The 27,838-nt window shown below is 36.3% G+C and overlaps 3 protein-coding genes across 8 annotated transcripts; all 3 read left to right on the forward strand.

The window, feature by feature from the left end:
- Positions 1,267-2,310, forward strand: LOC109821107 (glutathione S-transferase T3-like). Its single transcript, XM_020387301.1, has one exon. It carries the CDS (start codon positions 1,267-1,269, stop codon positions 2,308-2,310), a length of 1,044 nt encoding a protein of 347 aa, XP_020242890.1.
- LOC109821108 lies at positions 2,728-3,851 on the forward strand. Its single transcript, XM_020387302.1, has 2 exons — positions 2,728-3,176; positions 3,251-3,851. Exons 1-2 carry the CDS (start codon positions 2,728-2,730, stop codon positions 3,849-3,851), a joined length of 1,050 nt encoding a protein of 349 aa, XP_020242891.1.
- LOC109851511 (LON peptidase N-terminal domain and RING finger protein 1) lies at positions 4,279-27,838 on the forward strand. 6 transcript variants are annotated; one of them, XM_020421684.1, is made up of 19 exons: positions 4,279-4,358; positions 4,635-4,714; positions 4,806-4,910; positions 5,348-5,430; positions 5,588-5,672; positions 5,788-5,874; positions 7,686-7,747; positions 7,892-8,085; positions 8,159-8,219; positions 8,374-8,551; positions 9,431-9,469; positions 9,559-9,620; positions 9,694-9,730; positions 12,426-12,475; positions 12,596-12,665; positions 14,526-14,601; positions 21,941-22,017; positions 22,101-22,169; positions 22,260-22,528. In XM_020421684.1, exons 2-19 carry the CDS (start codon positions 4,652-4,654, stop codon positions 22,317-22,319), a joined length of 1,458 nt encoding a protein of 485 aa, XP_020277273.1. In that variant the 5' UTR covers positions 4,279-4,358; positions 4,635-4,651; the 3' UTR covers positions 22,320-22,528. The 6 variants fall into 6 exon arrangements, with proteins under 6 accessions (XP_020277273.1, XP_020277272.1, XP_020277277.1 ...); XM_020421683.1 differs by lacking the exon at positions 4,279-4,358 and adding an exon at positions 4,409-4,542; XM_020421688.1 differs by lacking the exon at positions 4,279-4,358 and adding an exon at positions 27,603-27,838 and having other exon boundaries at positions 4,470-4,714; positions 22,260-22,360.

The raw sequence follows: 27,838 nt of genomic DNA on the forward strand, positions 1-27,838 counted from the left end.
AAAGAACCAAAATAATTAAAACCTACTTAAGCACCTTCCCCGGCAACGGCGCCAAAAACTTGATGCGGCTTTGGGCTTCAAAAATGCTACAAAATAGGGAAGAGAGATTTTTAAGGGGTTTTTACATTTAATAATATTTATTTATATTTTCATTCATTTATATGCAAACTAAGCTAACAACAATTATTAATGGTATATTTATTCATGTAAAATAGATAATGAGGGTATAAAATTGTAATAAAATGTGATTATCATGGGTTCTTCCTGGTATCGATGGAATGCCTCCCTCAATGTTCGTGTCGAGTTTGCTTTTCGTTGACGATCCGACGTTTCACCTCGCGGAACAGTTGAATCCTCTTGATTAGATGTTGAGGAGAACTTACGTGGCAAGTTTAAACAGAACTCTTAACGAGTTTAAGAACTCAGAACGAGTTTTAAACTATATAATAGAGTTGATTTGAACCAAAAATCAGTATTAAAGCTAAGCACCAAGCTTCAAAAACCTCTGTGACATAGAATAACAAATATTCAATTATATGGTCTCCGGGATGCACCCCTGCCCGTCCAATCCCGCTGAGTCCTGCCATTCAACTGCTGGGCCCTGGAGCAAAATTTTTCACGTGGAATGATGACATTTTGGTAATTCCTCAAAACAACGAGGGTAAATGAAATTTGCCATCTGGCTCTAAGAGACGAGATCTGAGCCGTACGTGCCCCCCTCTTACCTCCCAGTCGCTTTTTATAGCTGGCTCCCCTTTATTTGGGAATTTCATCCCCTCACTCCCTACTCACTCCCTAAGACTATCTCCAGCAGGGGTTTTTTTGGGGGGTTTTTGGCTCCAGCAGGGGGTTTTTGGAGGGGTGAATTGGAAAACCGAAATCGGATGGGTGAATTTTTCACCTCCGGTTTTTCTAACCTCATGGGTCCCGCGAATTGTCCTTAGCCCATGCTTGGAGCCATGTGTCAAGGCTTGGTTGGTTGGCCTTTTTTGTTTTATTCTTAATTTTTAAATGATATTTTGGGAGATAAATACTAGGAATTAATTTATAATTTTTATAGCAATAATTTTTATTTTTTCACCTCTATAAATAGAGATTAGTCTTGTGTAATTTGGACACAAAAAAAAATCTGAGTTTTCAACACCTTATTCACCTTCTCTTTGCTTTTGCTTCTATATTCTTCAAACTTTTTCAAATGGATCCTTCACAAAATTATCCTAATTTCTCCTACAACTTTCCTAACCAGCCTCACCTCAAAATCCAAATATGCAAGCCCTGGAAATTACTCAAAATGCTGGTATGCAACCCAATTTTCAAATGCCGTATATGATGTCACCAAATTTTGGCATGCAATACCCTTATCTTCCTTACGGTTATCATCCAGCTGCGGGAAGCAGCTATGTTCCATCCCATATGAATTTCCCTACCACGGAGTCGATTGAGCCACCGACACCTCGGTTCAGTAGCGGATCTACAGAAATCCCGGAGTTTTCCACCCAGATCTCTTTGGGAAATGTTGGTGGGGATACTCCTCATAGTTTTCTACCTCCAACCCAACAACCAACAAAGAGATCAAGTTACGATAGTTGGAGCACAGAAGACAACATAATTCTGCTAACTGCTTATTTTCACGCTAGTAATGATAGTGAGCTGGGGAACAACCAAAAAGGTGAAACTTTCTGGGGTAAAATTACACAGTATGTGAATGAGAATGAGAATGGCAAGAGTGGAAAAGAGAGGACCATAGCTCGGTGCCAGAGTCATTACAAAGACATCAACAGAAAAATTTCTAATTTCATTGGCTGTTACAGTACTGCATGTAGGGAGAAGCAAAGTGGTTGGTCTGATGAAAACTACATATCCAAAGGCAGGGAGTTGTACTTTGAGAAAATGGGTACATCGTTTAATTTGGTGGATGAGTGGAAGGTTGTTCGCAATCAACCAAAATATATGCCAGGAGTAGCAGTATCGGGTAGTAGCGGTTCGAAAAGAAAGAGTAGTAGTGAAGATGTTGAATCCTCCGCTCCTACCCTCGTACGTCCTGAGGGTAGGGACACGACAAAAAAGAAAGCTAGAGCTTCGTCCAGTAAACCAAGGAAATCGAAGGTCGAAATTCAGGATGAGTTATCCAATATAGTCACCTCTCGTGAAAAGGCGGAAGCGAATAGAGCAAGTACTGTTGAAGCTATGAATGTCCTCGCTCGTGCCAAGAATATGGAGACGTGGAGATTTTTGAAAAACAAACTAGATCGTGACGATGAAGATGAAGAAGCATATCAGTTGTTGAGGAAAGAACTGTTTGGCAAATGAAGAAGTTGTTGTTTGTCTGTTAGTTTGTTTATGTGTTTTTAAGTGTTTTTTTAAGTGTTTTGTGTGTTGAAATTGGAGTGTTGAATAAAATCGTTGTTTTTTATTTGAATAAATCCAATTGAAATGACTACTCCCTCTACAATTGAATTGACAAGTCTCTGCAATTAAAGTTAAAAAATGTATGAATTGACAACTCTCTGGTATGAATTGACAACTCCCTGCAATTAAAGACGAAGGGTTGAATTGACAAGTCTCTGCAATTAAAGACAAGGCATGAATTGACAACTCCCTGCAATGCATGCCATACGCCACATGTCGTTGCAATTGCATGTTTTTGAACAAAGGTTTTCATTATAAATGCTGACCAAATGCACAACTTGGAGTATACCTATCAACATTTTTTCTACATACCCTCCAATGGATCCAAACCTAAATGAATTCAATCTCGAATACTTCCAACAAGAATGGGAGTTAGAAGATAAAATGTTTGATAGGCAACAAGAACTGCTTGAAGAGTTGCTTAGAAGAGAAGAACAACCGCGCAAGAGAAAGTCCATATATAGAGATCATCAAGCAGCGCATGAGAGGCTCATGGCCGACTACTTTGCCGAATCATGCACATACACTGATGCCCAATTTCGACGAAGGTATCGAATGAATAGGCCTCTCGTTCTACGAATTGTGGATTCTATGTCAAATTTTGACGTTTACTTCACACAACGTCGTAATAATGCGGGCAAGCTTGGTTTAACCCCTATCCAAAAGTGTACTGCTGCCCTACGCATGCTCGCATCTGGAGTAGCAGCTGATGCTTGTGATGAGTACGTGAAGATAGGAGAATCTACTGCGGTTGAGTGTACTCAGAGGTTTTGCGAAGGGGTAATAGCCTTGCGTCATATGATTTGTGGATATGGCATGCTTTTTTTGGGCTTCCTGGTAGTTTGAACGACATAAATGTACTAGATAGGTCACCCGTTTTTGATGACATTGAGTCTGGTGAAGCTCCAAGGGTAAACTTCACTGTTAATGGACGGCAGTACAATATTGCATACTATCTTGCTGACGGAATCTACCCAAAATGGCCTGTCTTCGTCCAGTCAATTCAAATGCCCCAGGGATCCAAACAACAATGTTTTGCCAAACAACAGGAGTCATGCAGGAAGGACGTGGAGCGCGCATTCGGGGTTCTCCAAGCACGGTTTGCTATTGTCCGCCAACCAGCTCGAACGTGGGATCTTGAAGTCTTAGGTAAAATAATGAGGGCGTGCATTATTTTACATAACATGATAGTGGAAGATGAACGAGATTCGTATTCGCGAAACTGGGAAAATATCGACTTTGAACCGTCAAACAATCCTAGCTCTTCCGCCTCTTCCAGTGTTCAAACAGACGTATTGCCTGAGTTTCAAGTCCATGTTCGAGACCGATCCGGATCGGATAATCATACTAGAGCCGAACTACGAGATAGGAGCCAACATATTCAGTTGAAAAAGGATCTCATCGAGCACATTTGGCAGAAATTTGGAACAACCTCTGATTAGATTTACCAATTTATTGCGTGTTTTCTTTAATGTTTTCAATAATTTGTGTGTGTTTGACTTTTCCGTATGCTTAATAAAATCGTGTGTTTTTTTGTTAATATAAAAATATTATCAAAAATTAAATTAATAATATATATTATTTATGTAAATATTAAAAATTTATAATTATAAATAAATGAGTTATATTAGTAATAATAATAGTAGTAGTAGTAATATATATGAAATAAGAAAAAGAAATGAATAAATAAGGTGGGGTATATATGTTGGAGTGATGGTAGAAAATAGTGGGTCCCAAATAAAGTAAAATTTTTTTGAAAAAACTCCTGCTGTAGAGATGATAAAAAATAAATATTATTGAATTATGTGAAGGGGGAATAAAGTAATATGACAGGAGAAAGAGAAGGTTAAAATTTGGACTCCTGCCGGAGATAGTCTTCTATCGTTTTCTCAATAGTGCCGCCGCCGCAAGCCGAACCCAAATCCAACACCCATCAAGTCTTCGCTCGGGTAACAGTCAATCTAAATATTTTTTTTATTCCTAGTTGTTAATTTTTCTTTTTTCTGAAAAAGAAAGAGCAAGGCCCTACTCGCCTTAATAAATCCCCAAGAAATTAAATTCAAAGAGAAAGGAAGGCCACGGTCGAGGATCGAGAGAACACGTTTCTCGATTCTGGGCCGCGTGATAATGAAGGTCCCTTAACCAAACACGCTTCGATTCTCAATCCCTCCTCCTATTTCTCTCAACTCACCCACTTCAATTTCGATTTCTATTGCAATCTGTAGCTTCTCTCAATCTTTTGATGGCGGGTTCTTATTCTTCTGCTGCTTCTGAATCGTACGATGATGTGGAGGAGTTCTTATGGGTCGGTATTTGATTTCCTTTTTCTTTTTTCCGATTTTTTTGGTTTTCGGCTAAATTGGGAATTTGGTTTCTAACATGGGCAATTTATGCAGATGGAGGATGAGAATGATATGGGAATTCCGAGGGAGAGGTTTTCCGAGGTTTTCGAGCTAATGCGGAGCGGGAATCGGGCTTTTAGAGCTGGCAGATTTGAGGATGTGAGTGAAAGAAAAAACTTTCATTCGATTGAATTTTTGGGATAAATTTAAGACTCATGATATGATGAAGTTAAAGACTCATTTTTTATGCAGTTCATTTCTTTGTTTGGACTTGATTCTGTTAAAACCCATATTTTAATTAGTATGCTGTAGTTTACTTTGGAATCTTGCCTTAACAAAAACATGTATTTAGATGTAGGAACCTTTTTAGTTTTGTGTTGCTCCTTGAAAGTTCGATGAATGAATGCATGAGGCATTCTGTCGTAGCCTGCTCAATTTGGCTAATGATAGTCATGTATTTCAATGCTAACTGCTTAGACATTTTAAGATTGCTGCTGCTTTATAGGGCCAAAACTGAATTTCCCATTTCCTTGTTTACAAGGAAAATACTATTGTTTCTAAAATTGACATGATTAACATTTGAGTTGCCTCTGCAGGCTGTTTCCTTTTACTCTAAAGCTCAACTTTTGAAATCAGGAGATCCTATCATTCTGAGCAACCGTAGTATTGCTTTTTGTAGGTGAGTTCCTTGGTGATTTCAGTTTAGCCCATTATTGCACACCTTGTTTATTCTGGCTGTTTCCCTCCTTCTCGAAAGAAGTCTAGTGCAAATTCTCCATTAAAGATAAATGGAGCAATTAAAGAAGATACCTAATACTTTGATGTGTTTACGACAGGATTAGCCAAATCCTAAAAGAGAGGTCTGCAAGTGACTCTGAGTACGACCCGCTTAATGGGCTTGACCCAACAACACATGCTGAGGTGTAACTTCTAGTGTACTGCCTGAAGGAAAAATAAAAAAAGAAAAAAAAAGAAAAATCCACCACTGTATCACTTTACTGCTAGTTCATTCTAATACTTTTGTGGAATATTTTAGCTTTCACTTAAGGATGCTGAGAGAGTATTGAATCTTCGGAGTAGTTCACCAAAATCGTACTTTTTGAAGGCCAAGTCTCTTGTACTGGTAATTGTTCTCATTTCTTGGTCCATTTACATTTATTAATTAAAACAGATCGATGTGCATCTTATTGTATCGTATGCTATCTTGGTAGCACAGTGCTTTGTTTTTTGTTGAATGTGGCCATGAGGCTGCATTTTCTATTGGATGCACCATTTACAATTGTTTTACTTTTTCGCTGCCACATTATTTGATTTCAATTGACTGTGATTACATTGCTATCTTCTTGTTCGTGTTCCATGACTTGTGGACTGTACTGATTTCAGTATTGCACTCTGGGCTAATTCTTTGTCAATGAGTTTTTCCACCTTTATCCTTGATGAAGGGAAGGGAGTCGTTCATTTCTACAGCATTCAGTGTAAAAATATTATTTTCGCTGCTTGTCTGGCTTTTGATTGAGGTTGGAAGACTTATACTCAATTTTTTGGACATTAAGGTAGGTGCGTAGAACGCTAATTTCAATCACGCCATCATTAGGTCAACAAGAGTGAATAACAAGTGGATGTTCCCCACTTGCTCACTGTGGAGCCAAAACATTGATTTTGGTCGAGAGTGTGAGAAGCAACAAAAGCTTTCACCTGTTGATCAGTATATCCTACGATTCTATCTATCGCGAACTTGTGTCTAGTCTGGATTATTCGGATTTCATCTAGTATCTTCAGAATGTGCATAACACATGTAACACTTTGTTTTGTTATTTTTTTTATGAGCACATATGCTAAATGATCTGCTTGACGAAGTTGAGATGCATATTCCTGACAATTATGAAGAGCTCCTTTGCATTGTGTAACGAGATTGACGATAAGATGTCTTTAGTTATGATGCCATAGAAAAAATTTATTTTTCTCGTAACTTGTAGAACTTTATTTTCAAGAAGAATCTTGCTAATTAATTTAAAACCTTAATTTTCGAGTAATGGTTACTGTGGAATGGTTAAGAAAATTTCCTTTGAATATCATCTTTTGGTAAGATGGAAGTAAATGATGCTGATAGGGAGACTTGCAGGGATGTTTTCTGGTTGTTTGTGTGGTTGGAAAGGTTGTGGTAAGATATTTACGCTGAATTGTAACTGATGGTCAGATAAAAGTAGAATAAGGATAGAATTTATTTGCGGAACTTCTCCCTAGTTCCTGCAATAACCCCCTTGAATATATTGATCAGTCCTTAAAAATTTGCATGCAGTTGCAAGTTCATTAAGATGGGCAGAACCCCTCAGTTCCTAATTCATCTGGGTGTTAGCGAATCACTGCAACCCCTACAGCCATGAAGTTTGGTGCAATGACTGGGATATTATGACTGGGATATTATGACGTACCATCCATCCATCTATTGGAATTGGTTATTTACCCTCCTTAGTTCCTAGTCTATATTTGAGGTTGGCGCTACTTCCCAAAATTTGTTTACAGCAAGCATTGGACCCATACGTTTTTACTCCTATTGGGTGGACTCACCTCAAAGCTTTTAAGCTTATGACAAATCAACAATTGTTTTCATTATTCTGGTTTATTTGATTTCATTTTAAGTATGATCATGTTGACTGAGCAATACTTTTTCTGTTAAATTCTTCTCCATGGTGGAAGAGGATGGTGATGGAGGTAATACATGTATTGCGTATTTTGATACTTTTTCTAGTCTTAACGCGAATAGAGGGTTTATGAATAGTCAGGGAGGCTTTATCTTTCGAGTTTGGCTCTTCTGCTTATGTTTTTGACCATAATATTTATAACAGTTAACCGCAGGCAGTTAAGTTTTGTATCTTTACTTTTCGTGTACTTGGTTTTTTGTTTAGGGTTTGAACAATTCCTGTTGTTTTACAGTTGGAACGGTATGGAGATGCAAGGGAAACACTTATTTCAGGTCTTTTAGTCGATCCTCTTAGGTATAAATTTTAATTTGCACATAGTAGTGGTGTGCCAAGAAGTCCTTTAATATTTATACTTTCTGCCTCATGCAAGCACATCCTATTTGTATATGATGTAAAACCATGAGATCTATGTATGCTCTTTTTTTTTGTATGATGCAGCCACGAGCTTCAGACCAATCTCCGGAATCTTGACAACCTCACATCTGATTCAGTAACAAGGGTGAGACTTCGGAAGCTCCAGCGTACAGATGACTTTGAATGTACACTCTGTCTGAAGTTATTATATGAACCAGTTACTACTCCTTGTGGACATTCTTTTTGTCGCGCTTGTCTGCTTCAAGCTTTGGATCATGGTGAGCTTAAGATTTATCATGACCTATGGAGGGTGTTGGTGAACCACATATCCTGATATTGTATGAATGGCAGGTAACAGATGTCCTATGTGCCGCACAGTTCTATTTATCAGTCCCAGAACATATCCTGTTAGGTAATGCCCCATCATTCTATTTCATTGTGGATTTACATACAACTGGCACAATCACTATATTCTTTGCAGCTGAAATCATTTTTTTTACCTTCATGGTTTTATTAGTGTTATTCTCTCTTGTAGCTTCTGATTTCAGTTTTTGTGACTTTCTCAGTGTAACGTTGAACAACATTATACAGAAAAATTTTCCTGATGAGTATGCTGAGAGGAAGTCAGAGAATGAAAGTTTGACACACTTGGGCATCAATTTAATGCCTCTTTTTGTCATGGATGTTGTTCTCCCATGTCAAAAGTTATCGCTTAATATATTTGAACCTCGTTACAGACTAATGGTGAGATAATTTGCTTTGCCTCATGTTTTAACTAAGTTGCTTAAATTTTGTTTAAATTAACTATTTGTGATATCTGGGATTCTTTTGTTGTCTATCATAATTGAAAGAAGTGTTTGAAGTTCCATGTTTTGAATTTTGGGATATTGATTTGATCTGTAAATTTCAAGCCCTGTTTTTTTTATTATCAAGTGATCATTTGTAGTCAAACTGAGCTTATTGCTGTCATTGATTTTTCTGGGTTAATGAACTGAAACAGCTAGATATTATTGTGATATGGCTTCTCCATAGAGATGTGATGAAATGATTTTTAGCTAATTTAACAAAGTCATGACTCTTCCTTCACCCTTTTCTTTCTGTTATCTTTTTCCATGTTGTCTTTAAATTGTGTATCATTTCTGCAAACTCTGATATTATATCAGATCCTTGGATTGCAATTGCCTTTTGATTTTCATTTCTTGCAAAGTTATCAAAACACCTGCTTGGGACATGAGAGCGTAGAGATCTTTGTTATTGAGTTACTAATTGTTTTATAACTATAAACTCATCTGTACTTGAGGGAGAGAGGGAGTGGATGTAACATTTCTGATTTCTGTTTGGACTGTTTTGCTTGCTATATTTGAATTATCTTCTCATAAGTGTCTAGTAGTTGATTATCAAAAAGTGATGCATTATAAAAAGATGCCTTACTGCAAATTTTAATAATCGGTAGATCAGATGATTGAATTATCATCAGGTCTCAATTACATTGTATACTTTAGAATTTGGTTTTCCTTCGTAAAATCAACTAAAGTTGACCTGGTATTATATCTTTATTTTATTTTCCTTTTTCTTGTGCACAGATCTGGTGCTGTTAATCATTATTTTAGTTTATTTGAACAGGTGAGGAGGATAATGGAAGGAAATCATCGGATGGGAATGGTTGGGCTTCATTCTTTCTTGACTCAATACATGATGATTCTACTCTTTTGCTCTGAATGATTTGTCTTTTATCTAACTGAATCTTGCAGGTTATCCTTGATTCCATGACAGGTTCAATTGCCGATGTCGCTTGTGAAGTGGAAATTGTTGAGTAAGTGCCTCTCTTCTCTTGTATTCTTCTTTCTGGTTCCTACCAAAACTCATAACCATTTGCTTCATTATAGGTGTGAGGCTCTTCCAGATGGACGGTTTTATTTGGAGGTAAAACCGTTGCCATTACAATTTCAGAAATGTTCTTCCAGCTTTGATGTTATTTCTGAGGCAATATTGTTTACATTTATTGAAGATGTTGCTGCATATATTGATATATTGACGTTATGATTTTTTATGACTTTCTTTGGTTCACATCTATTTTAAATGCGTATATTGGGCAATTGCCATGATTGTGGGTTATTTGTTGCATTCTTTTCCCAACCTCTGGTTGCTGGCTTTTGCTACCTCCGGAGAAATAGAGCTAGAGGTTACATGAAGACTGCAAGCTAAAGACATCTTAATTGTGGAGTATGTTTAATCTAACTTAGGCTGGAATATCTGGCATCCTCAGCACTAGACTTCCTGAAAGCTCTAGTGCAGTACTTAACTATGGAAAATTTACTTTCTGTCATATTTTTCTTGTTAACCATGGCCCGTGGCTACCCCTAGTAAAATTGTTGGGGGAATGACTCATGCAGTGAGCCCTAAAAATGTTGAACAAAAGTTTTGCCGCTCTGTCGCTACCTTAACTGTAGGTATGCCCAGCTTGGGAAGTTCGTGATTTTGTTGTCTATCTAATAGGTAATACCACATTCTTTATCATTTCTCGAGCCAGAATATCTAAACAATTCTTGTACATCTCAAATAATATATTCCACGACAGAATTTAAATATTCCTTTCCACTTGCTCTGTAAGCTTTTTGTTTCACTACAAATACATAATTCTATATTCCTGTAATTCCATTTACCCTTTTCATCTCTAACTGCTTTTCTCCTTTTGCCTGATTGTTGTTTTCCGTTTCTTGTTGAAATGTCCATTTCCATTCAATTTACAATTTTCATCTGATACTTGTCTCCTCATTTTAGCTCTTCGTTTGTCTTGACCCTTGCTTGTTTATCTTTTTACAATTTCTTGATGCATTGAGATCATGGGTTCTCCTCTTTCTAATCCTCTTTGAGCTCGTACACGTGCTGGATTTATCTTTCACTCCTATACAGGTCAATTGAACTTGAAGATTTCTAGTTATATTTTATTTAACTTGTTTTTTAGGGTAGCCCTTGATGCAATGTAAAGTCTGTTCCACTTTGACCTGGAGAGTTCCAGAAAATGCCTCTCGATATTGCAGGGAAAGGTGCAGACGTCTGACCCTGAGCAGAACCGGCAATGGAAACATTCTTGCCTTGATCTTGGGCTATCATCCCAGGTCATGATATGGTTGCAGAGTTGAGGTCATCCTTGTCTTGAACTTAGGACCAATAGAATTCAGGCTAAGAACGCTTTACCTATGATCGTTGGGGATTCAATGTAGGATCAGGGCATCCAAGGGCATTAAATTACACGATGAATATCTAATTTCCATGCAATGACAAATATCAAATCAATAAAAAATTCCTATTATGGAAAGCAATGAACAACATTTTTATTACCGGTAAACATGGTACCATTGAACTGTGGTTGCAAGTTGCAACACTGTACATCAGTATTCTCTGTATCGGATGTTGAGACATGTCGTGTGGAATATTCCACATTAGATGATGGATGTCCGGGATATTTGATAAACATCAAAGCGTCATATTGGATAATGTGTACACAAACCTTAAATGTCTATACGCGATGCATCGGGTAAAATGGAGCTTTAAAGAAAGATGCTATCAATTTTTCATGTTTAAATCATGAAAGTTTTGAAGAAGTTCCTATATTTTGAAGCGCATAATGCCAAGACTAACCCTATTTTGCAATTAGCTCCAAGTTATGCCTTTTTGAGATCTTTTGACCCAAAGCTTAACATAAACTCCATGATGAATGAAAATGGGGAAATAGGTTTAAGTGGTGAAAGATTTAGGGGAAGAGAAACTTACCGGGAACAAACAGTCAATGAAAAAAAAGGGTTTAGTGCCAGCAACAGTCGATGATAAAGGCATGTTCAAAGTGGTATCGCAACAAAATCCATCTCGAGGTAAATTGTTGGGTATGAGTGAGTCACAGAACTCTCGCAAGAGAATTTGGACTCAGCTGGGTCCTAATTCTTCTCTTTTGGCCATTACATGCACAGGTATTTATTTGGATTTAAGCCTAAGCGAGTCATATATCCAAACCCAATCTTAAAAAAATAAAAAATAAAAGCTCAAATGGATATTACAACATTTCTGCCGATATTTTAAGGCCAAAATATTGCCCGATATGTGATAAACAATTGTAATAAATGATTGACAATATTGAAACAATATCGTTTTGCAGCTAGCCTTAAGAAATGGCATAGCAGCTAGTATATCGGCCATGTCAGCCAATATTATAACAATGTTGTACATATTACTGAGGACTTGTTATCTCATGGATTCTGTCAAAACAATGGTTCACACCAATTGCTTTCTGAATTAAAATTGTTCAATAATCACTCCACTAGATATTTGTTGTTTTCTTAGAAAGGATAGCCTAGGCCCATAACACCCTGATATTAGACAATATTGGGAGGAAGGTTTGAACACAAGACCTCTTGCATGACTATAAAATCCCTTACCACTGGGATGCTTGGCACTCTTTACTACATTTCTATTATCCTAAAAATTGTGCAAGTTACTCTTGTGATATTTAGGGTTCCATTATTCATGCTGTGGACTCCTTTTTATAGTACACTCCAAATTTTTTCTCCGCGAGTTTGTAAAAATTGTACTTAAGACTTTATCTTTTTGTTACTATATGTAGGTAGAAGGTCGGAGGCGTTTTCGCATTTTAGAATCATGGGATCAAGATGGGTGGGTTTTCTAGCCTTTTTTCACACTAAGTATCAACATGTTTATTTATAAGCTAGATATCTATCAATAAACGTAAAGATATTTGTGCATGAATTTCAGTTAAATGTATAATTGTTGCAGGTATCGTGTTGCGAAAATTGAGTGGATTGAGGATATACAGCCTCCAGAAGGGTCTCCGGAAAGAGAAGATGTAAGCCTGATGCTATTCTTTGCTATTTGCCTTGGATGCATGGGGGCACTGACATATGTTTTTACCATTATCATTGCCTTTTACACTTGTAACAACTGTGTTGGTCTTTATTAGCATATACACCTACTTAGTAAAATTAGAGGGAGATGTCCTTGAGACTTAGAAGACTAGTTGGTGGTAGGATAACTTATTGACCTTGCTGTATATGTTATGCAAGAAAAGGAAAAAGTCACTGCATTAAGAAAATTTTGCTGAAGTAAGCAGGCTGACAAATTTTTGGTCAAATAAGCAGGATGACAAATTTAGACAGAAATAACAGTTGCATTACCTTACAAACTGGTGAACCAAGTTAAATATATATTCCTCTGCTTATGTATTAATGTCACAGTCATGAAAGATAGAGAAAATATATCCTGTATTTTGTCAAATAGCCTTTTACACTCTCCAATTGAATTATCCTTTATAATGTATTGTAGCCTTATACATTTCTTTCACTTTGTGCATTAGCTGGTTGTTTTACCTTTTTGTTTATTAAAAATTTGTCCAAAGATGCGCATTTTTCCTGAGATCTACTATCGATTTTCTTGCATTTTATAAAAAAGGTTCAAAACATAAACTGTTTGTGGTGCAGGTAGTCCATTTGCTATTTGGTGTAAACTGTTATAGAATGGCCATACAATTTTTACTATTTACATCTCTATGTAGATAGTTTTATCTGATTGCCAGTAATTTTTATGAACTTTATACAGTTTATATCCTCAATAAAAGAGTTAAGAATTTTAGATATGTTTTCAAATGAAGAATACAGTGAAGGGCAATAGATTTTCAAGAAAGGAGAACATAGTTCTAGTGAACTCATTTGAAAATTCGCGGTATTGTTTACTGAAGACTCTCTCCAAAAATTTTGTGAAGGAAATTTGTTTTAACATTAGAGTAGTAGACATAATTGTTAATTAACCTGTACAAACTGTTTCGTCAACTACTGGTAATCTTTGTCTGAAATTGTTTTACAACATATATGTATGGTCTTATGTTAAAAAACTGTTTACAGGAAAAAGAGAACTATTAATTCTGGATACTGTTTCTTTGATAGACGTACAAAATTTTACAGGAAAATATTTTATGCAGTTTTTAAAAGACTAAATTTGACTGCTATACGTATGCCTTTGTACAAAAGCACATAGCACAGTCACACGCTTGGAAACAATGTGTCCTAGATGAATTTGATAGAGTTCCACATTTGATACTTGAGGGATACTCATGTCTATGTCACTTCATCGTAGGATTAAATATTATTCTGTGCTCGTGTAGCCTTAAAATCCTAAAGTTCAGAATTTTGTTTTCGGGAGGCTATAGTAAAGATCTGCCGTATAACTGATTGGAAAGTGTAATAACTAATGTATCAGAATTTTTTCCAACGAAAATAATAGATGAGACAAGATTTTCATGGTCAGGAGGGATGGCACGCATAATGCACATAATTATAGTTTGCAACCTATGATGAAGTGCGACTTTATTCCTGAATTTCATGTTCATAATTCCTTTAACAAGCCATATAATCTAACTGGCAATGGTTTATTGTTATATGGAATGAGGAAGTGGATTGAATTATGCAAAAGAGAAAATGTAGGTATATGCTCGTCGAAATGTTAATTTGTTTGAAAATTCACCATCTTTCTATGATTATTTCCACTGGTGAGGGGAGAATGTTTGCCCTTATGTTTCTTACATATTTCTTTGATGGATAAACATTCAATCAGTTTTCCCTATTTCTCCAGTAGGACTGTTCTTTAATATTTATAAATCTTGTTGATGAAACACTCAGATCTGCTAACTTACATTTCTCATGGTTGTCAACAGCTACAGCAATTGGTTATTGCAGCTGCTGAACTAGCTCGAACATCAATAACGAATGCCAGAGAAGCTGCAAGAATGGGTATTAATGCAATTAACACCATATGATGCATTCTCGCTGATCAAATATTTGCTTTTTCATTATCAACTATACAACACGAACACGTCTATTATGAAGTTGTATGTGCGTTGTGCAAATACATTTTTCCTGATCACTCTTGGAGGCGCTAGGCCTGTACTTACATGTGTCTCATTATATAATATGTTTTAGTTGAGAGCACTTGTTGCAACATGTTTAAGATGTCTTACTTTTTTTTAGGGGCTGTTTGGTTTGTTACAAAAATAAATGGCAGCAAATCTTGCAGCAACAAATGTTGGATGCATCATTTGATGCAGAAAATCAACTCCAGATTTGATGTTTGGACGTCAATAATTATATTGTAGGAAATATATTTGTAAGTGTAACTTTAGTGTTTGGTTGAAAAATCATTAGGAAAAAGCTAGAGAACTTTGCCATATAAGGAAACTTAGGTGTAGATAGTTTTCTGTTTGAATTTAAAAAGATTTTTTGATGAGGTGAGATATTTATTTTTTAATTCTCTTTTTTGACTCTTGCACCTTTTCCCCTCACAAAATTGGCCGTAGCATTTGTTGCAAGTTTTTTCGACAAAGCGCAAATCCATTGACATTTTTTAATTACAAAGTTGTAAATCAAATGATGTTTCTATAAATCCAGTTGCTCCATTTCAACTTCATTTCCATTCAACCAATTATATAATAAAAAAACAAATAGGATTTGGATCCTCTCCACTATAAAAAAATAGTGAAAAACATTCAACACCGTTTCTTGTTTAATGGATGGTTATGATTCGCCTTCAGTGCATGATTATATTTTCCTTTAGTGAAAAATAAGAAAAAGTTCAATACATGAAGGATGTGGTAGGTGTAATTTTTTTGAATTAATCAGAACCACATTCAACAACAAATCATTGTGAAAATTGTCCCAATCCTTAAACAAACTTAGACAACAAAACTTAGAAGTGATATACTACCAATTTAGAGGAGAATAATGTGGCCATCTCCCCACTTTATAAATCATGTATTTCTAAATTTATTCTTTTTTTTGCTCTATTATTAATTGTATTTGATTATAATTGAGTTAAAAGGCCATAATAGTTTAACATGTGGATAACATGGCAATATGATTACTTTAATACTTCAATTCTTACATCCAACCTTATAGATTTTGTTTCATATTATTTTCAAACTACTGGGACATTAGCTATCACATGTTAAAGATATCACCAAAACATAATCTAAACCTCAACAACTATGGAAAGAAATATTACCGAAACATAATCTAAACCTCAACAACTATGGAAAGAAATATCACCAAAACATAATCTAAACCTCAACAACTGTGGAAAGAAATATCTTATACTTTTGGTGAGTAGTTATTATGTTATTGAAGGAAAGATAATTGGAAAAACTGAAGGGGGCGTTCATTTGTACGAAAGTGAGAGGCGAAAGTGTGAAAGTGAAATGCATTTGACACTTCGGGTGTTTGTTTAATTGAAAGTGGTTGTGAAAGTGAAATGACAAAAGAGATCCATGTCAGATTTAATGTAGGTTTCCCCTTGAAAAGTGCTAAAGTTAATATGAATGTGAGAAAAGTGAGAACCACTTTAATTAAATACAACAATTATTAATATTTTTCACACTTTTTAATCAGATTTTTTTTTGTGATTCTGCAGTTACAAAAGAGATTTAAAATTAATCTTATTGTTAACACTCAACACTACTCGAAGCTAAGGATGAAAATTCATGTACATCGGTAGGATGCGTCAATGTTATAGAAGGTGTTAGACGGACTAGGCGTTTGAGCCGGGCCTAGCGCCTAGGCGTTTGCCTCTTTTTTAAATTTATTTAATTATAATAATTCACAAAAATATGTATTAAGTTCATATAAAATCGAAAAAAACATAAATAACAAGCTTAGATCGATAATCAACTATGCATTAATACTAAATAGCCAAATTAGTAACCAAATACTAATAAACATCATGCCCAACATAACAAGTCATCGCAATTGTAAATAATATCGCAAACTCAAAAGTCTAATGCTCAAGAAGGTAAAAAACATGAATAGTCTAAATGTCTAGCATGTGATAATCATATAATCTAATGAAATCATCGTCATCATGGAAATTCTTAACCGCATGATCACTCGAAGTCCTCATGCTCGTTCGTGACATCATCGTCGGAGACAAAAGACTCTTCTTCGCTAGTAATCATCGAAGGTCCTGCAGCTCCTGTGATTCTTTCACTCCTTCGGTTCGTCGCAACCTCAGCCGCTCCAGATACATTCTCCACTAACGTCCAACTAACCTGAACCGGGATGAGTCTCTTCCTTGTCATCGGAGCACCAACGTCCAACTAAGCTGAACCGGGATGAGTCTCTTCCTTGTCATCGGAGGGGATTCCATCTAAGATCCATGCACATGCTGTAGTGCAATCCTGCGTTGTTAGTATGTCTTTATCTTCTCCTCTTCTTTTGCTTGAGCTTGACATTGAACTTCACAAACACAAAATCCACCAACCTCTTCGACTCCAATCTGTTTCTCTTCTTCGTGTGAATCTTTAAAGGAGAAAAAAATAAATTAGTAAAGTCATAAATGGATAACTTCATCTTATTAATTTAAGATATTTATGTAAATTACACCCTCATATGTGCTCCAGTTCCTCTTGCATCTGGAAGAACTGCTAGTGAGATTAAAAATCTTCATCGCCAAGTTTTACAGAAAGGGACAATCACCGTCATACATATACCGCCAACTAGTTGTAAACACATTGTCTCAGTTGAATTCACTAGTGCAAAAAATACCTTATGATTGATAATTTGATAAATTCAATTTATAAACTAAATTTACCTAGGTTGAAGTCCACTTTCTATCTAGATTTCACTGCCAAACTTCTACCAAATGAGCCCTTAGTCCACCCTCTATGTACTTCTCCATGAACTCCTTAGTAACCTTAGTTTGGTGTTCCTCATCAAGACAGAGCAACTTCACCATATCTAGAAACCCATCCTTCCCCTCCCTAGAGTTCCTAGCAACATCATCTCGAAAGAAGTAGCAAGGGTTAAAGACATAAGCTGTCATATGCAAGGGTGTATATAATCTATCCTCAAACTTGGAATATATAATATCGATCACCAACTTGCACAGGCTCTCTTGTTTCTTCAAAACAAACTTGATCTCCTCCTTTTGTGTCTTTAATCATCCCCACGACAAATCCCATTGAGGGTTTATAGTCGCTATCGACCATCCTCAACATGTGAAAAAAGGGACCATAAATTTTCAATAGCTTGTTTACATATTGCCACCAACTCTCACATAGGAACACAGGACAAGGGCTCCACTTTTGTACCACTTGCGATCTTAGAATGTTTACTTTTCCTCCATTCTTCATCAGAAAACATGAGTTTTAGCTTCAACTTCTTCTCATGAACATTCCGAAGGGTCAAGAATGCAGTGGCGAAGCAAGTGACTCTTGGTCTAACAATCTCCCTCATCTCACATATGTGGCGCATCATGTTCAAGATCTTGTGATGGCTGTAGATGAAGACGGTAAGACCCTTTACTTTTTTAATAGTTGTTTTGAAGGTTGGCAACTTTTCAATGCCCTCAAGCATCAGTGTCAATAGTATGAGCTGCACAACTGGTCCAAAAGATACTCGACCTCTTCTCCTTTAATTTCTCCTTTGTTGCCATATTTGCCGAAGCATTATCTGTGACAACCTGGATGACCTTCTGTGGGCCAATCTCCTCAATGCATGCATCCACCTACTCAAAAATGTATTCCCCTATGTGCGAGTCCCCGGAGCACTCTAATCGACTTGTAGAAAGTCGTGCCTAGCTTGCTGTAGATGCACAGGTTCATGACCGACTGCTGACCAAGTCTCATTCAAAGCACCCCTCAACAACGGCTCCCTCAACATATACATGCTAGGCGATCGGTAAGTACGTCCATAATCCCCAATAGTGCTGCACATACGCATAAAGGAGTCACTAGAGAGGGTATCAAAGGAATACTTTTCTCATATGCCTATCTAGCAACTTGCTTGTGGACCCAATCTCTCTTTTCCTTCGTATAAACTTCATTCACTCCAAGGCTGAACCATCTTTCCATTCAGTCTCTTTGCTGGCTCGGAATCACTAGCAGTATAAGCATCCATCAGCCCAACGGTTGGCTCTCTAGACCTCTTTGAAGCTCCGTCCGTTGTGTGTGTAGAGGAGACAATTTCTCTCCTTCAATAGCCATTGGATCCGGCTTGTCGAACTGTACTTCATCTTGCAACTCTAAGATATGCATCTCATTTAGTTTCTTTCTCCTGGAATTAGCATCCATAGCTTCTTGGATTTTTTTTCCTATCAGCAGCTGAAATCTTAGAGCACTTTATGCAACTGTTTCATCTGCCGGCAAGATGTTACTTCAATCTAAGGACCCCCTTTCATCTTGTGTGAGCACAATTTACATTGCACCAAGCACAAATTAGCTGGATTTTGAAGAAACACAAACTCCCAACCGATATCTCCTGAGTTACTTTTATCTTTCATAGGGGCTTTCGCGGGAATAGAGGTGAAACCTGCAGATTTCTTAGGAGGAATATCCGATATTCTGCATCACAACAATTCAATAAACAAACCATTCATAAATCAAATCATCAAATCATGACAAATAAAAGATTTAAATTAACTAAAATTGAACTAAGATTAACTAAAATTAACTAAGATTAAACTAAAATTAACTAAAATTGAACAATATTAAACTAAAATTAACTACAATTAAATAAATTAAATAATTAAACTAAATTAACTAGTTAATTAAACTAAAATTAACTAAAATTGAACAAGATTAAACTACAATTAACTAAAACTAACTTAATTAAACTAAATTGAACAATTCAACTATTTAAATTAAAAAAAACAGTTAATAAGTAAAAATTTGGTCTAAAATAGTAAATAAGCTAAAAACAGTTTACAAATAAAAGAAGTTTGAAATTTTACCTGAAGGTCGGCGAGAGAAGGCACGACGACGACGGCGGGTGATAGTTCGGTGGTGGCGGGTGATGGAGAGGGCTGGTGGGAGAGTTTCGACGGTGACGGGAGAGGAAGAGAGAGTAAGACTGAGACAGACTCCAGCCAGCTGGCCCGGGTGAGCCCCGCCCACCTGCGAATGCGGGAGAGACAGAAGAGACGAGCGAGAGCGCAGGCGCAGCATACCCCGGGGGTGCACGTAGACGAGGGAGAGAGATAAGGGCGGATATAACTGAGAGGGGGATGTTATTTAGTGTTTGAACTGGGTACGGGTTGCGGGTTTGGATAATGGATTCGATTTTTGATTTTTTTTGCCTTCAAGTGGGCCGCCTAGCCCTAGGTGGAGCGGTGACCTAGACTGGTCACTTCGGCCAAAAATAGGCGGCCGCTGGTCTGCCTACGCCTAGGATGCTTTTTATAACACTAGGATGCATGCATGTGACATTTGTTTTATAGTAGAAAATTGATGAAATAAATGAATGTATTTGATCTAAGGTTTTAAATGTCGGATGTCGGGTTCATGTCGGATGGCTAAAATCCATATCGGATAGCGAAAATCGGGGATATATCGGGGTGCCATATCGAGTAGTATGCATATGTATAATATCATGTCCTGAATGTAATCTAAGCATTCATAAATTCAATATAAGCATACTTTATAAATTCTATAGACTAAACATATAAAAAGGTAAATAATATATGGATTTGGGTTCATAAATTCTTTCTATCGGGTTCATAAGAAACCCTTAAACATGAGAACGGGTCAAACGTGTTTGGGTATTTATCACTAAACCCAAACCGGATAACAAAAAACAGAACTTAAAAAAAAGTACTATATCGGCCGATTTTTCAAAGCTAAAAAATAGGCCGATATGCCCGATATGATCCTGATATTTCCGATTTTGCCCTGAAAACTGATATACGAGTTGAAAACGTCCATATCGTGTCGGTCAAGCACTCAAACCGATATGTCGGCCGACATGTCAGACATGTCAGTCGACATTTAAAACCTTGATTTGATCATTAAAGTGAGATGTGTTATCTGATATTTATCAATCTTCAAACAGCCGACATCATATAATGGGCTCTTTAACTATAAATATTCAATCCCCTCCCCACCCAACCCCCAAAAAAGAAAAAAAAAGGAATAAAAGAAAAACTATAAATGTTTATGGTTCAGAATACGTTAGTCGGTGGAGGGAATGTGTAATTTCATTGAGAATGATTTGGAAAATTTAATAAAAATAATAATATGGTCTTGCCACACCTCATTATTTTTCTAGCTTCAGCAATAATTTGTTTTGCAAACAAACATTATATTTGACTTGTATGCTGACGTGGATACTTTCTTTCTTGCGAAACTGTGACTTTCACCCTTTCAATTGGCTTTCAAGTTGCTGATACCCCCTCAATGTTTTGGGAGTGAAATCCGATAATCTCGATCCGAAATGACCAAAGCTACTGATACTGATGCCTCAAAGAGAGATCCTGTATCGATATTGATATCAGGATTTCATACCTTCTTTATTGTTGTTAACAATGAAGTGGGCTCAGCTCAATTTCAATGAAGTATGGCTGATTGATTAAGTAGGTTCAGCATAGGTTGAGTTTGAGTTGGGTTCAACTTTATCAAATGAAATGTAGCTCCTTTAACTAAACTCAATCCAAAGAAAACAGTATGAAAAACCTAAGCCTGACTCAACTCAGATATCTTTAACTAATCGAAATTTATGATAATTTCTTGGATACTGGGCGAGTTAGAATTTGCTGTCCTTGTCTTGCTTGTATCATGTTGTGGTTCGTTCCTGTGTCCTTGCTTCATAGCTACAAGTTGTGCCTTGTAATTCAGTGAGTTCATAATGTTAGGTCGGAATGTCAATAGCATGCACATTGGTTAGCCTTTCGAGCTTTAAAGCGAACATAATATTACTCAATAAATGGACTTTCTTTATGTATAAGTTGGCTATTGACTTCACTATCTACCATCTGGTTACATAAAATGGTCTTCGAGCAGTAGACTTTTATGTTCAAGGTCTTTAAGCTCTTATGCGGAAATTCTAGGTTACATGTTTATTTCTTCCCATGTACATAGGAGGGTGCTGCAAGTTAGCAGGGAGTTTTGAGGTTAAGTGGACTCGACAATGGCCCCTTGTGGCAACTTTGTTCGAGTCATTTGATTTACATTTATGTCTTACTTCTATATTATATCTGTCAGACCATTAATTCTGGATGCACATACATTTCCCTTCTTTCCTATGGAATTCTAAGGCCGTAACTTGTTAAGCGAAATTTCTGCTAATGCTAACACCGAGTCATATCCAGGTAGAAGATCAAGGCACATGGAACTTCAAGCTGAGGGAATGCCTGGACCACAATATCCAGAGAAATTCAGTTTCTGGGTATGCAGATTTTCTTGGTCTCATGCTTTCCCTTTAACAGTGTTAGTACGGCATACATAATCCTTTGTATTAAAATTTTGCAGCTTGTGAACCTGTTAAACTTGAGGCCAAGGCAGAGACTGGAACTATTGCGTCTAAGAGATACCCGAGAGGTACACCTTTTGGCTTTTGAACAGGCAAATGCTTGTCTCAATAGTATCAGTTTCTGTGTTTTAATTCTCGTGTTACATATTTATCTGCAGAGGATAACCTATAGCATCGGCTTTCTTAGAGCTGCAGAACAAGTCTGTGGAGTCCAATAATATAAATTTTGTTCGTTAACTAATGGATACTTCATATACAGGTTAACACTATTTCTTTTTTCTTTTTTCTCCTTTGAGGATGGTGGGTATATTTTGTAAAGCGATTTAATTTAAAGTGATATATTCTGGTAAATTCTGCTTATATGTGTAACTATAGGAACACCATCCAATACAAATAAAATAACCTTTGTTTTTTATTCTTTTGTGAAGTTCGGTTTGTTCACATGGCAAGTTCTTAGAACTGATAATTGTAGAATTAGCAGCAATGGGTTTCCTATTACTACTCTTCGAACTATCTAACGCACAAAACACGGTTCACATGTTTGTCATTTGCAGACTTGTTGTAAAATGGTGATATTGCTAAAACAAATTGTTATGTTAATAATGCTGCAAAGATGAGATGAATTGAGGTAGGACCAGGGACTTCGAGACTAGACAGTGATTGGAATCATAAATGCGTTTCAGAACAGAATTTATATATCGAAGGGCTAAACGGCCAACAAGCTTTACTGATGAGCCTGGAATGAGTAATGTTTATGTATGTAGAGGGTTTGACTTGTATCTTCAATTTACTGCGCTATAAATTTAATGTACATGAATGCATGACTCGTGTACTTTTTGATATGACCACTTTTTTTTCCCCACTTCTTTCTGGGAAGTGAAGAGGAAAATACTTTTAGCCGGATAACAAGATCACCTATATATCAATGCCCAACGCCATTTTCTTCAGGGTTTACAATATTGTAGGATAAAATGTTTAATCTAGTTAACCTGGATTTATAGACTCTTGTGTGAAATAAGGACCAAGAAAATGGACATTGCATGGAGGAAATATAGAATCGAATTTGAGAACTAGCCTGTAATATAGTATATCCATGTAATATCTCCTATATATATGCATATTGATTTTCTAAGTTTAGGAAGTTTTGGAGAATGATTTGAATAGTTTGACATCAATGCTGCAAATTCATAAATCATGGTACGTAGAGTGTATAAGATCCTTTTGAGATATATGCTCCATAGAGGAGCACCAGTGGTTGAGAGAACTCAATTTTGGTGACTGACAATCTTTGAAGAATGTGAAAAAAGATCTACGCTTGAGAAACAAGCCCTCTATTGAGAGATTGAGGATGAACATGAAGGATAGTCATGGATTTGTCCTTCAACAAATGTTGATCACTGACGAAAGGATCTTGTGGATGAATATAAAACAAGTTAAAAGTGTTTCGAAAGGACTTTATTTATTTAGAAAGTTGTTATGTTAATAAAGGTTCTAGTTCCTTATGTAATTAGGAATAATAGTATTCTATAATAAATAAAGGTAGAGGGGAGAGGGAAATTAACTTTGTAATCTCTCTAATTACCTCAATTAACATAAATAAGAGTTCAAAGATCATTACTTCGAAGAAAATGGAACAGTGTTTTGAGGTTGGAGGCTTGCGTTGAACTTGATGGGGAAGTACCTAGGATCGTGTTGAAACAACTAAGTCACTTAGAGGCAATTAAGTGTCATGTAATGACTTGGGCAATGCAATTAGGATATATTAAAAATGATCCTTGTCAAACTTGATGAGGAAAATGAAGGAGTTATCTGACAAACTATATAACATAAAGAAACATTTTCTTTATTACTTAAAACCATTCATACATGGTAATATGAAATATTGAAAAGCATGGAAGCTGTCGGAGATAGAAACCGAACAAGTGAATTATTGCAATCCACTGAAAAATGGATGACTGGAGAATGCAAACAGCTGAACAAGTCATGCCTGTGTGGTAATCTTCTAGGTGTGTCTCATTTACTGTATGATGATATTCCTATTATGAATAGAAATGATCTGTCATCTTTCTAGGCCTAATTTGCCATTTTTTGTACTTTTGTTCAAGTAGTTGGTTTGAAAGTGCATTGACACTATTTATGCTACCAGCTTTACTGAAGAGAAGGCTATGTATTGTTGTTAGTCATTTATTGTCATGCTGATTATAAGCTGAAAAGAAATATGGGTCTATGAAGAGTGACGGCCGAAGATATACAGAAAACGTGCAGGTAATTTGAGGCAGATTCAAATGGTGAAAGCGAATCATGTAAATATGTTGCACACAGTTAACTGCTAGGTGACAGCGAATCATGTAAATATGTTGCACGCAGGAGTTTATCTCCAACTTTCTCTCCAAATTGGAAAAATTGAATTTGGATAGATTTGATATTCTTTTCCGAGCTATGTTGTCCTTGACCTGGTTTTAGTTTCTTAAGAAAGTATTGTTAGTTGGTCTGGGAATTCCTAATGGTATGTGCTGATACAGTCTGTATTCCTTACAAATAACCAATGAACTGTTATTAGTTTTCCAGAATATTTGATGCAACTAACTTTAATGATTGTCAAAATATCCTAGAGCTTGACAAGTGGAGACAGTACCTTAAAACTTATAAACATCTAGGGTCTGAAGAACGCATGACATCTTTAAAAAGTTGACCGAGTAGGCTTGGAGCTTGTTATTTTTTCTTCTCTTTTTTTTTCTTATGACAATTTGATTGAGTTTCTTTTAATTGTCAGGTTTCTAAGTGGATTGACTGTCATTGCTGTTAATGATTTTTATTCGCCTGTCCACCAACTTACCTAATCCCTAAAAGTGCAGTCTTGTTCTTGTTTGGTTGATGTGGTCTCATATATTAGAGGTTTTTCCGCTGCCATTAAAGAGCATGGAGAGTGCCGCCTTTCCTCCACGTGGCGTACAATTCTCCAGAGCACTTCTTTACTCGTTGAAAAACTTACTATTATTTGAACTTTTCACAGGCTGAGACTAGCTCCTGCAAGCAGTACGCACTTGAGCAACATGGCAAATGTCTAATCTTGGAATATAAAATATTTTTCACAAGTTGATTTTTTTTTGTTTTTCTATTTATTTCTAAACCGATGCGTAGTTAAGATGACTGCCAATTACGTGAAGACAACCTAATTTCTTTCCCAGGAGGTACTTGATCCATCATAATTAAAAAAAAAAAAGTCATTCATACATTACCTCATTAACTTGTTGCAGTATTAAAATCATGTTAAATCGTTCTCATTAATTTTAATTTGCTTTCATGATACTGGGTTAACCTTTCCGCCCCAATTACTGCATTCCATTTGTCAAAAATTTCCTTTTCTTACTGCAGAAAGTACCCATTGCTGACTCTTGATTTTTTCTCACTGCTGTTTCTTTTTATCATTGCTTCCATGAACAATTACTTCAACATGGCCTTCCATTGCTAGTTTCCATAGTGCATGATTAGATCGCATATTTGCATTATGATAATATGGTGACTTTTCTTTGTGATACTTGCTGTGATACCCCAGGTTCTATCAAGTTTAATACTATGGGAGTAAACATATGTGGATCAGTACAGCAAGAAAATATTTCAAGTTGCGGTCAGGACATCTGTTAGCTATCTTCTTTAAGAAACTGATTATGATTTGATCTTAATAAGAAACAGAGAGTGCTTTTGAAAGTTGGATAATTGTCAAAGTGTCATTATATAATGATCACAAATGGTTAAACTCTTAATTTTTTTCTTCTTCTTAGAAATCGGATAGCTCTAGGATGACGTCTTGTCCCCTCTACAAATCCTAAGAGAAATTTTGTAAACATGGCATCTCCCTTGATCTCTTTCATGGACATGAGGCAAAAAGGTAATCTTTGTCGCTATGCGACTCAGCATCTTATTTTGATGCCACCCATCTCCATCATCTCAAACCCCCACTCCTATTATATTAGAACTTGAACTATTATTTGAAGGGGAAATAACCCAGAAGTCAAAGGTTACATCCAATAATTCCTTCTAAGACTTCAAATAATTCCTAAATAATTAGATTGTCACTATAGAACTACAATTAGGCTAAGATCCTAACTGGTTCTGACGTTAAAGAACGAACCTAGCTGCTGGTAGTTCTCATCTAAGCCCTAGATTAGAGGATTTGGGACAGGTTTGAGTTTAGCTTTGGTTGAGGAAACTTTCACCTTAATGACTGGCCTCTTTTAAATGTGAAATTTTATTATATATTTAATTTAAATTTTTTTTTGATGCTCTATTCAAGTGCGAAAGTTCGTGTTGATCTATAATCATCTATATAGATCCATGCCTTTGCAATCCTCCGAGTTCTACTACGGGGAAAAGGAAAATATGGCTGTCAAACCTTTTCATCTATGCAACACGGACACCTATATCATGAAAACTTATTGTTTCAGAAGTGTGCACATAGTGGATTCGTCTATCGTTTGCAATAATATTAGAATGTTATGTTTGTCAGTGTCATATCCAAGTCATTGTGGTCGTCGATGAGCCATAGCTTTCCAGACATATTTCTGTGTAGGAATATGGTGCCACATGATCACATAGATTCTTACCTGGCTTTCTGCATCTATGTTTTTTTTTGCCTGTGGTCATAGGTTGTTTATTATGCTTATAAAAAATAGTTGGATCGGGTTGCCTGATGTCTTGGATTTAGTCAAATCTAAACCATAGAACTTGAGCAACATATAGGCTCTGTTTGGCAAAACTAGCTGAAAGCTGCGAGATTATAGCTGAAAGCTGTTAAGCTAGCTGAAAGCTGTGAAATTGTAGCTGAAAGCTGTTAGCTGTGTAGCTAGCTGATTGACTAGAGCTGTTTGGCAAAAGTAGCTGTACAACTAGCTTAAGTTTGTTAAATGACTAAAAAAGACATGCAATATTATTGATATAAAATTAGAATTATTAGGGGCAAAAACGGCAGACAAAAATTGGCAGCTCATTCCCAAAGACAAACGCTACTTGAGGTAGCTTTTCAAAAGCTACTTGCAAAAGACACAATCTCTAAAATAATCTCTTCCTATTTTTGGTCACCAAACAGCTCTACTAGCTTATTGACCAAGTCAATAAGACACAAGCTCTTAGATAAGACACTTTTTTTAGTTGCCAAACAGTGCCATACTCATTTTTGTGTAATTTGCTTTTAATAATAATCAAAATGTTTTAGGAGAAGGCTTCAACGTACAATTCAATATCAGGAAATGGAGTCAACACCAAAAGGGGGAAGATTAAACACTTGACAGACACAATGAGCTCAATGTGAAAGAAAAAACCTGATAGAATTTGTAGAAAGAATAAAATATGCGACCTATAAGGACATGAGATACTACAGACAAAGAGATAATATTGTTCTAATGAACGGAAAGGGAAAATCTTTGACCATCAAGCTGTTGCATAAAACTAATGAGAAAACTTAGGAGCAACTGATGAGGCAACAATTTGTATTCTTCCAACAGTAGGAGGAAAAAAAGGAAGAAGAAGAAGATCGATGACATCTCTCCTTCTCTTCTAAGTCATCAGGATCCTTTTATCAAACAAAGCATCTTCAACGGTCACTTTTGTGTACGCAATCAAAAAGGTGAAGTTTGTCAAGCAACAAAAAGGTAAGGTTTGTTATCATGTGCATTTTATTTTGTGTGGGTTATAGAGGGGTATCTCAAAGGCACCACTTGGCCCTTTACTGTATTATTTT

This window comes from Asparagus officinalis, chromosome 8, assembly GCF_001876935.1.
Source record: "Asparagus officinalis chromosome 8, Aspof.V1, whole genome shotgun sequence".
In the NCBI taxonomy this organism is placed as follows: domain Eukaryota; kingdom Viridiplantae; phylum Streptophyta; class Magnoliopsida; order Asparagales; family Asparagaceae; genus Asparagus; species Asparagus officinalis.

Coding starts and splice junctions, on each gene's coding strand:
- LOC109821107 (XM_020387301.1), top strand. CDS start 1,267: ATGCAAGCCCTGGAAATTACTCAAAATGCTGGTATGCAACCCAATTTT.
- LOC109821108 (XM_020387302.1), top strand. CDS start 2,728: ATGGATCCAAACCTAAATGAATTCAATCTCGAATACTTCCAACAAGAA. Junction 3,177..3,250: donor GCGGTTGAGTGTACTCAGAG/GTTTTGCGAAGG, acceptor GCTTCCTGGTAG/TTTGAACGACATAAATGTAC.
- LOC109851511 (XM_020421684.1), top strand. CDS start 4,652: ATGGCGGGTTCTTATTCTTCTGCTGCTTCTGAATCGTACGATGATGTG. Junction 4,911..5,347: donor GAGCTGGCAGATTTGAGGAT/GTGAGTGAAAGA, acceptor TTGCCTCTGCAG/GCTGTTTCCTTTTACTCTAA. Junction 9,731..12,425: donor ATGGACGGTTTTATTTGGAG/GTAAAACCGTTG, acceptor TACTATATGTAG/GTAGAAGGTCGGAGGCGTTT.